Source organism: Magallana gigas, chromosome 9, assembly GCF_963853765.1.
Source record: "Magallana gigas chromosome 9, xbMagGiga1.1, whole genome shotgun sequence".
Taxonomy (NCBI): domain Eukaryota; kingdom Metazoa; phylum Mollusca; class Bivalvia; order Ostreida; family Ostreidae; genus Magallana; species Magallana gigas.
Genome location: NC_088861.1, coordinates 36,668,783 through 36,678,245, shown reverse-complemented (window position 1 = coordinate 36,678,245; position 9,463 = coordinate 36,668,783). Strand labels below are relative to the sequence as shown.

General features: G+C 35.0%; 1 protein-coding gene across 2 annotated transcripts; it reads right to left on the bottom strand.

The window, feature by feature from the left end:
* Window positions 1-815: 815 nt before the first annotated feature.
* On the bottom strand, window positions 816-7,158 carry LOC117690621 (zinc finger protein 28 homolog). Of its 2 annotated transcripts, none has more exons than XM_066071148.1 (3): window positions 7,039-7,158; window positions 5,098-6,701; window positions 816-2,442 (listed from the first exon to the last, which is right to left on the bottom strand). In XM_066071148.1, the coding sequence occupies exons 2-3, from the start codon at window positions 6,487-6,489 to the stop codon at window positions 1,045-1,047; spliced, it is 2,790 nt and encodes a 929-aa protein (XP_065927220.1). In that variant the 5' UTR covers window positions 6,490-6,701; window positions 7,039-7,158; the 3' UTR covers window positions 816-1,044. The 2 variants fall into 2 exon arrangements, with proteins under 2 accessions (XP_065927220.1, XP_065927221.1); XM_066071149.1 differs by having other exon boundaries at window positions 7,087-7,139.
* Window positions 7,159-9,463: the final 2,305 nt, after the last annotated feature.

Sequence of the window (9,463 nt, the reverse complement as noted above, 5' to 3'; positions counted from 1 at the left end):
CAGCTCCACGAGAATTTGGGTTCACTGACCGTGTGGAACTTCCTCGAGCTCGGTCGGTCAATCCAAATTTTCCTTGGAGCTACAGTTTACTAAAGCACCTTCTTCAAGCTTTCAAGATTTTCGAGCATTGATCACAACGTAAAATGTTTACTAAAAATAGTTCATAAATGTTTAAATTTAGATACAGACCAATTTTCCTACTGACCAAAAAATCCACAAGAGGCCCATAGGCCATATCGCTCACCTGAACAACATTAAAAACTTATAAAAATGACACTATTCAAAGATATTTTAAAATAAATCTTATACGTAACGTTTCATCATTATTCACTAAATAACAATTTTTGAGGATTTTTTTTTGTGTTAGTTGGTCCATGAAATTTTAAAAATATTAATTGAAGTGCAATTTCTAATTATATATACATGCATATAAAGTATTGGTATGATCACCGTCCACAACTATGTATCCTTGAAACTGTGATTTTCACCTAATATACGTAAATTTATGCCCAGAAAAAAAATAAATCAACAGTAGCATTTTCAAATTCTGTTTTTTATATCTTATTCACGCCAAGAAAACATCTTGCAAAACTTTCTTATTAGATTTTGCTGCTTTCACTGAAAGTATTTGAAAAATAATAGGCATATTGGCTTATCACTCCCCACAATTTATAGAAAGGTCCAACTCTTGTGAACTTAACCCCAACTTTGCCCACAGAGCTATCACATGTTATTCGTGATTAGTTCTAGCAATATACATTGAACCATTAGTAAGAATAACTTAATTTTATACAAGAATGACAAAACATTGAAGATTAATTGTTCATACTTTATATTTCAAATCATATTATTTTCAGCTCTTGACCTCTACTCGTATATTCACATAAAAAAAATTATGGAAGGAGTTCATTAAATTTATCAAAGATGACATTAAACACAAATAATAATCAAAACATTGCAAAAAGTTTGAATCCCAAAAATAGTATATTACAGATGACTTTCTGACAAAAAGATGGAGTCTAGACTAGGTTTCTTGGAAAAACTTCAAAGTGGGTTGGAATTTATATTTTCAAAAATCAATTTTGGATTGAACTGAGCACTACATGTTTTACTTATTGCATGAATGGTTTTGATAATCTCATGCCTTGTTTTTAGGTGGTGTTGCAAATGCATTACACTTTCAAATTGGGCCCAACAAATCTTGCACACATGTAGCGGACTTTCTTTGCAACCATCCAGTATGTAGATGCTGCCTGCTTTGAAGAAGACTCTGACCTTCATACAAGATGCACTGTGCTTTGTGTTGCTGGCATATCTCTCACAGTTGCACTCTATTGGGTTCATGGCCCTGTGTCGAAAGAAGTGATTGGCATTATAAAATCTCTTGTAACAAATCTTGCAGTATAACATTTCACTAGAATGGATTTTCATATGCAGCTTTAAATGGAGACTGTCGCTGAATTTTTTATTACATAGAAGACAAGACAGACTACGGACTGGAACATGAGAGTTCATGTGAAGCCGAATATTGCAGAGGTTCATGAAAAATTTCCCACATATGAAACACTCGAAACCCTTCTGTTCGACTTCCTGTATATGGTTATTCCTCATGTGAGATTTCCAAAGGAAAATTCTAGAGAAACACCTTGAGCAGACCGAGCAACGATGAATTTTCTGAGTTGACATTTGCTTCCTCAAACTTATTTTTAACTTTAAGAACTTCCTGCATTTAATGCATCCGTTGTTTGTATCATTGGTAGATTGACGTTTACGATTTCTTTGATAGAACTGCCCACAAAATCTGCACTTCACTACCTTGTCTTGCCATAAGTATTCAATTCCCCTTTGAGAACACCTATTCTCAAGATGCCTTTCCAATAGAGACTGGTTGGAAAAGAGCTCGTTACACATTGGGCATGTATACACAGCAATAGCACTGGCTCTTTCAGGTATATTGTGAGTCTGCATGTGGTCTTTAAATACAGAAATCTCTTCATAATCCTCTCTGCACACTGAACAGTGGTACTTCAAACTCCTTTGAAGAGCCTCTTTGTTGTTTTCCAAGTGAACACAAACATTATGCCGCTGTGAAGAACTAAACAAGGTAGAACATTTGTCACAATTGAACATTATTTCTTTTAGCTGCACGCCATGAGATTTGCAGTGTAGCCCCAAGTCTTTGCATGGAGTTTGCTTTAAACAGATTGGACATGCTTCTGTAAACAAAGACCCTACAAACTCCTGACAAAGTTTCTGGTGTTTTTCCAGTTGCTTTCTGGTGGAACATTGGATTTTGCAGTGAGTGCAGTGTAAACTACTGTGCACCTTAAGGTGCCAGCTGAGTTCTTTTGGTTTTGCAAATGCCTCATCACAGAATCCGCATTTAAAAAATTTTCCAGACATCTCTAAAAATGTGTTAACACAGTCTTCTTCATTCTCATCCTGAAAATATAACATGTATAAAGTGAAAATAAAAATTTACTGATTTCATATAGAGGAAGGAATACTACACTGAACACTGGCAGAGTTACTTAATTGATCCATATAGCTTGATCTTGTCCCATATCATGCTTATATGTCTCATTTGATACAAGTATATGAATGCATGTATAGGGAGACAATTTATTTACTGCATAAAGACCCCAAAATGTTTCCCACTTGAATGGTACCGTGGAGAAACCTGTGACCGCTATATGAATGATTTGTTCGGAGTGCCTTGGGAGTTATCCTTACATTGTGTTATGTCAGTAATCGGGACCAAAATTCTTAATAAACTACATGTATGTATTGTTATTAGCCTAAATGTAATATTATCTGACTGAATGATAAGTGAACGCTGTACGAAAGGTGAGTGCAAGGTGCACGCTTTGTGAATTCACAGTGCACGCATTGTGAACAGCTAATGTGAATGAAGTGGAGCGAAGTGGGGAACACATGGTCAACGTACTGTGGGCGCAGGGTGAACGCACTGGGAAATGGGAAAGTAGAATGTTCAGGGAATGTATTTCTAATTTTGTGCGAGTACTTAATTTTGCGATTACGGTAATCCTTTTTGCATGAATTGAAATTGTAAGAAATAAAATCACGAAACTCCAAATTATTGTCACGGTTTCATTTAGTTTAAATTTGTCCCAAAAATTAAAAGCGAGATTTTAAAATTCCCAAGATGTATTCACATGATTTTACCCTAATACAGACCCTAAAACGTACTACTACACCAAAAGAGCGTGCGACTTTCGTGCGAGAAACGTTTCGTGTAAACCGTTTAGCGTTTCGTGTAAACCGTTTAGCGTTTCGTGTGAATCGTGGAGCGTTTCGTGTAAACCGTTTAGCGTTTCGTGCAAAGCGTGCAGCGTTTCGGGCAAAGCGTGTAAATCGTTTCGGGCAAAGCGTGCGAGAACCGTGTGAAACGTTCATCAGATTTCATTCGGAACTCTCTGACAATTTAATTGTTTCAAAATAGCGCTCGTGTTAAACATTACATTAAACTTTTTGTGATTGGCAAAACTCATTTGAGATATTCTCGTGAAAAAAATTTATAAGAAATGATATACTTACATATGTATCTTTTTACAAAATTGAATTAATTTTTAACAAACAAAAGAAAAGTACACGTATTGAAAGAAGACTAGTTACTGAGACTATTCGGCTGTGTACAACCAGTACACATAACCTCGGACATCGGGTAAGACCTGCACCTGGCTGAACCTGTCAATCAAACTCTGTGTATTCGTTTTCATTGGATGGTCACGAGTCTATTTTTTTGTCAATAGCCAATAGAAATTTAATGACTTCAAGGTAGTCGGAATCAGTATTTGATGATGCACACAATTTCAATGATAGATTATTTAACATTAATTTGAACAAAATTAAATGTAAACATAGAAAGAAAATATACTGTTCATTTCTATAAAATGCGGGAAGTAAATTCTTCTGAATCCCGATTAAAAATATTGCTACAAGTTATCATTTTAATTATTAAACACTGATAACGGAAAACAACAAGTACTTAACACACTGAAATTTTCCTAAAATGTACACATGCAATTAGTTATTATGGGAGTCTATATGCATGGAACATGTACATAATTCAAATAGATTATGATAGATATATTGTACGCCGTTATGCGGGGCGCCGGTTATATATACGAATATTGAGACAAAAATCTAAATCATTTTTTATTTTTTGTTCTTTTTGAAATCCGAAATAGTAATGACAACTTTCTTTATTGTTTAATCCATTGAATTTTTTCTGTGATTTTATGTACGGAACATTTATTTACGCGAATGATTCGACATAAAAAAAATTAATCTGTTGTTTTATAGCATTTTTCTAACTTATGTGACTAATTTAATTTTACATAACTTTCAAAATTATCAATGTAAATAACTACAGGTTTATTTACAGTTAGTATTTTTTACATCGTATTCTCCGAAACCAATAAAAATATTAATGTGAGAAGAAAAAACAAATCCCGCCGAATACTGAAAAACCGATTTCAGTTTGTAATCATACGGATTTTATTTTTGGTATTGAATATTGTGTTACGGTAACTTTTTTCTCTGGAATTTTTATTATATACGGCACTAATAAGAATCATGGATATTTCTTTTGAGCAATAAATATATTTAAAGAAGTAATATTTTTGGCTTATTCTGTGAATAAATATTTTTTTGCTTTAAATATAAGTACCAAATTAATTTAATTATTCAATTCAATACTTATGTACATATATGTTTCTAATATCAGTATTTCTATTATTTCGTGTTTTCTTAAAATTAATTCTTACTAACAGAGTCAGGGTAAAAATCCGAGAGGACCCGATTCGGGTCAGTATAAAAGCGTGTCCAAAGCGTGTGAAAAGCGAGCAAATCGTTTCGTGCAAGAATCGTTTCGTGTAAACAGTTCAGCGTTTCGTGTAAATCGTTTAGCGTTTCGGGCAAAGCGTGCAGCGTTTCGTGTTAACCGTTCAGCGTTTCGTGTGAACCGTTTAGCGAGCGTGTAGCGAGCGTGCAGCGAGCGTGTGGTGTAGTAGTACGTTTCAGGGTCTGTATTAATTCCTTGTGTATAATTAGGAATCTACAGTAACCTATTACCTTGGACACATCAACTGAGGACTGGGTTTCCTTGGGAGCTGATTGTTGTGGGGCAATATGTCTCTTCCTTGAGTTGGTCCTATTAACGACTCCCAGAGGATGTTTCTTCCGTGAGCTGGTTCTATCATCAACTCCCGAAAAATCGACTCCTTTTTCAACATCAGGCTTCTTTTCAGTTAGTTCATTTCCATCGTCCTGTCCAAGAAGTGGTGATTCTGCAGTGTTTAGTGATTCTATTTCTTTCTCCTCATCAACATCACTCAAACTTTCAACTGGAGAAAGGGAGACTGGGCAGTGAGAAACAATGTGTATTGTTGTACTTGGTGAGTCCTTGGAGAGCTGTGTTGAGGTGTATCTCTTCTTTCTGGATAAAGAATCATTCTGTGAATTTGATGAAGAGGAATTACTTATTGTTACATTTTCCTCATTTTTGACGTCAACATGAGCAAGTGAAGGTTCAAGAGAAAAATAAGATATGTGATGTTGGTCCGTCCAACTTGTACCAGATATGTGAAAATCATTTTCTGTATTTATCATTGTAGAACTCCACTTGCTTCCTGACAACATTTGTGAATTTGCCAAGTGTGACATATGGACTTCAGACTCATTCCAACCAGTCAATCTTGCATCAGATATAACATCCTCATTTTTTATCTCCTTACAAACCAAGATTCCTTTGGAAACCATTGATGTAGAAGAGGTAGGTGTCATCCAAGATTCTACCTGTCCAGAACAATCTGGTTCAGTTGCTGCAACATTCTTTTCAGTTTTTATCACAGTAGAAACTATCGGTGTGAATAAAGCAGGAGATGCCCTAGATTGATTGTGTCCTGACCAATCAGAATAAGTTATAATGTCTTCTGTTCTTATATTTTGTGAGATGACGGATTCATTTGCAACATCATTTGTTCTTGTCATATGAGGAATTGATGTTTTATCAGTAGCAGTTGATGTACATAAAGAGGGAGACTCATTGAGTCCTATCCAATCAGAATCGTCCTCAGTTTTTATTTTCTGTGAGATGTACGAATGACATGTATCCAATGGTCCAATATTTGAAGGAGTGGCAGTTTCTACTTGCTGCGAGAATCTGTTATGATCTGAAGCAACGTTTGACCCTGATTGCTGGGGGTCACCAGGGTGTTTTGGACGTGGCATCATAAGCTTGTCACCAGGGTGTTTTGGACGTAGCACTACAAGCTTATATCTCTTCTTCGTTTCTTGTTGACTCTTAGTTGTTATATTGAGTAAATTATTTATAACATTGGAATAACAGCTGATATCATTTTTGTTAGCATTTGAACTAGCAGACCTTTGCTTCCCTTGGTCCATGTCTCCTTTATCAGCACTTCTGTCTTCAGCCATGTTCAGTGGAAACTCCCTAGAGCTCATTCTCAGCAGTTTTAGAATTCAACTGACTAATGTTTTTTTGTAGGTCACCATGCTGAGGATCAATTAAATAATTTAACATCTTCCTTGTTAGACAGTTGGAACTGAAACTTAATTTGCCAGCTTCCAGAAGAAAATTTCACTGCGTCAATGTATGGACTGTTACACTTAAGTGGTGTGTTCTTAGCTCTCCTTTCTGAACTGAAGTGGGCCACCTGAAACAATTAATGAAAAGAGGAGGATTATTACTTAACACGTAAACAGCTGTTCAATGAATTCCTACTTCATTTCATTACATTGTACATTGACCAATATTTCAATAAAAATGCAACATTTGACATATTTATGTAACAGTATTAAAGACTACACCGGCAGTCAAAAAATGTTGCATTTTGATTCATTTTAAATTTGTGGCAATGATATTCTTAATATACAGACTATCATGCTTTCCCATGTTAGCCAGCTGGCTCAAAAGGTCTACTGGAAATTATATAAAAAATCTTTCTACAAATAAGTATAAAATGTTTTTTTCTTAAACGTTTCTTTACTTACTAAGCTGTATAGTTGGATTGACTTGGAAAATTTAGCAAACATACAAACCCATAGTCATTCGGAAAACCTCGGCCGATTCCATAACTTACATCAAATGAGATACGGCCGAGGTGTGCCAAGTGACCCATAGTGTGAGTGTTATTTGAATACTGATCCCGACTTTAGAGAAAAGCAATGCTCATGGCTTGAATTGCTCACCTGCCTGTAACTTGTAGGAATTTAAATGTAAAAAGTTGTGAAATTTGTACATTTAGGATGGGTAAATGTTACCATAGATACATAATATTGATGTTATTTTCCCATATCCAATTTATTCAGTAGATATTAATAACTAATTTCGCAGCCGGGTTTACAGCTTTACAGGAACAAAATTAGGATGTATTTGGCAAATATCAAAAGTATATGACCTATGATACTTGAACAGTGCTGCTAGAATCCTGTGCTTAGTTGTTGTAAATGAAAAATGCGTAGTATTTTCGATTAAATTATTGAAGTTGAGGGAGTTTCCGATAAATAATGACAATATCTATTTTATGCGATTAGCAATAGGATTTTAGCAATAATACAAATAAACATGAACTAATTGCCGATCGAATTATTGTATCAAACATACAAATGAACTTCGGGGTAGTGTTACACTTCTTGATTTTTTGTTAAGGTAACTAAGTGATCTATTTTTAACTGTCACGTGATACCATGGCACGGCAGCTTCAAAGATCGAGTCGATTCCGAAGTAAAAAAAAATACATGTAATATCTTGGTGAACACATTCACTTGGTATTAATATTCAGCACTGTTTTCATAAAAATAAGGGTTTTTAAATCGATCAAAATTTTTACGGTCATTAAACCCGGAGTAGCCTTATCCTACCCGCGTAGGAGCAAATCCAGGTCACTCCTTCATATTAGGGGGCTTGGGTGAAAGGAGGGGGGTGTCATTTCTCTAAGGTGAATGAATATAAAAAAAATGCGAGGTACAATCATGCCTTGGAAATTCAAATTCATAAAATTCACGGTAAGGTAAAATTTCCGAAAATAGGTCTGAGACCCAACCCCCAATTCAAGTCAAAGAAAGCAGACCCCCCCCCCCCCCCCCCTTTGGAAAAAAAAATTCTGCATCCGTAATTGACAATATTTATGTGTTACCATGCTTTTCCTCTGTATTGAATACTGCAAATGCATCAAATCACTCGCAATATTTCAAAGTCGGTGTTTCGAAGAAAAAATATTGGCATACAAACTGGTAAATATAGAAATGTTCACAATTCTCAAACTTATTATCTGTACGCCGATACAAGCTAAATTTTTTCAAATTACAGTAATTCTCAGATATTTTAAAAAAAATTGAAGTATTGTATTTTAGTTCTTATTTTATTTTTTGCTGTCGCTTATTTCTTGAAAAGTGAAGCATTTCATCTTTCAGATTTCTTCCTTTGTCTCTTTATTCTGATAATTTGGTATCAAGTAGTTTTCATTCTATCTAATCTAAATCCCAATCACTCGAAAGTGGTCTTTCCTGATCCTATAGTTGGAGTATTATTTGAACTTAAAAATTCGACAGTTGAAACTATATCTTTAAAAGGTTATCTTTAAAATTAGATTAACCTGTATTTTATTAACAGATCTTGTGCTGTATATCTCTATGTTATTTTGTCCCGTCTCTTTTATTAAGCATCAAATGCATGCTTATTTTTGGATGTCGTTGGTCCTATTTACACCAGGCCGTGCAGACAAATTGAATACTGCACGTTAGCGCGGTATGATATAATTTGTCTGCACGGCCTGGCGTGTTATAGGACCGACGACATCCAAATATAAGCATTCAATGCTAATATCTATATCCATGTTGATGTTTATTTGAATGAATGACACATGTGTTTATTTGAATGACTGACATATTCGTGTATCTTCGCTTTAAATTTCTTTCTTTACGTTTTTAACTTCGTTAATTTCCGTTAAATCTTGTTTACTTCAAGACTGGTACTTCATGCACAAGCGCTTTTGAACCCAGTATAGATAGATTTTTCGGGGAGCATTCGATTAATGCGACGTTTGTTACAAAGCATACAGGTTGTGCCTTTGGCTTTCCCTACCCATCCTGACCGAAACATTAATTGCTCTTGTTGTGTTGTTGTTTATTTGTATGTTGAGTGAATATTAAATGCGATTTTTAACGAACTCACCAATCCTAAAAATCTGTTTTATATTTGATCGCGTTATAATGATAAATAGCATTTAAATTATTTATCTTCCTGTCAGGAAAGTAATGTTTTCTTTCGAATATAAACGCATCATGTTATTACATCGACTAATGTACAAAATTCAATGGATGCTCGACATCTCCGTAATTGACGGCCGCAAGAAGGCGGTCGGTTATATGATATGAAAATAATCAAAGTACTGAATCATCACTGCGTGGCAGCCCC

Excerpts from the sequence above, each read along its gene's own strand:
- LOC117690621 (XM_066071148.1), bottom strand. The coding sequence starts at position 6,489 with ATGAGCTCTAGGGAGTTTCCACTGAACATGGCTGAAGACAGAAGTGCT. Across the intron at positions 2,443-5,097 it reads CCTCAGTTGATGTGTCCAAG|GATGAGAATGAAGAAGACTG; the intron begins GTAATAGGTTAC and ends TTATATTTTCAG.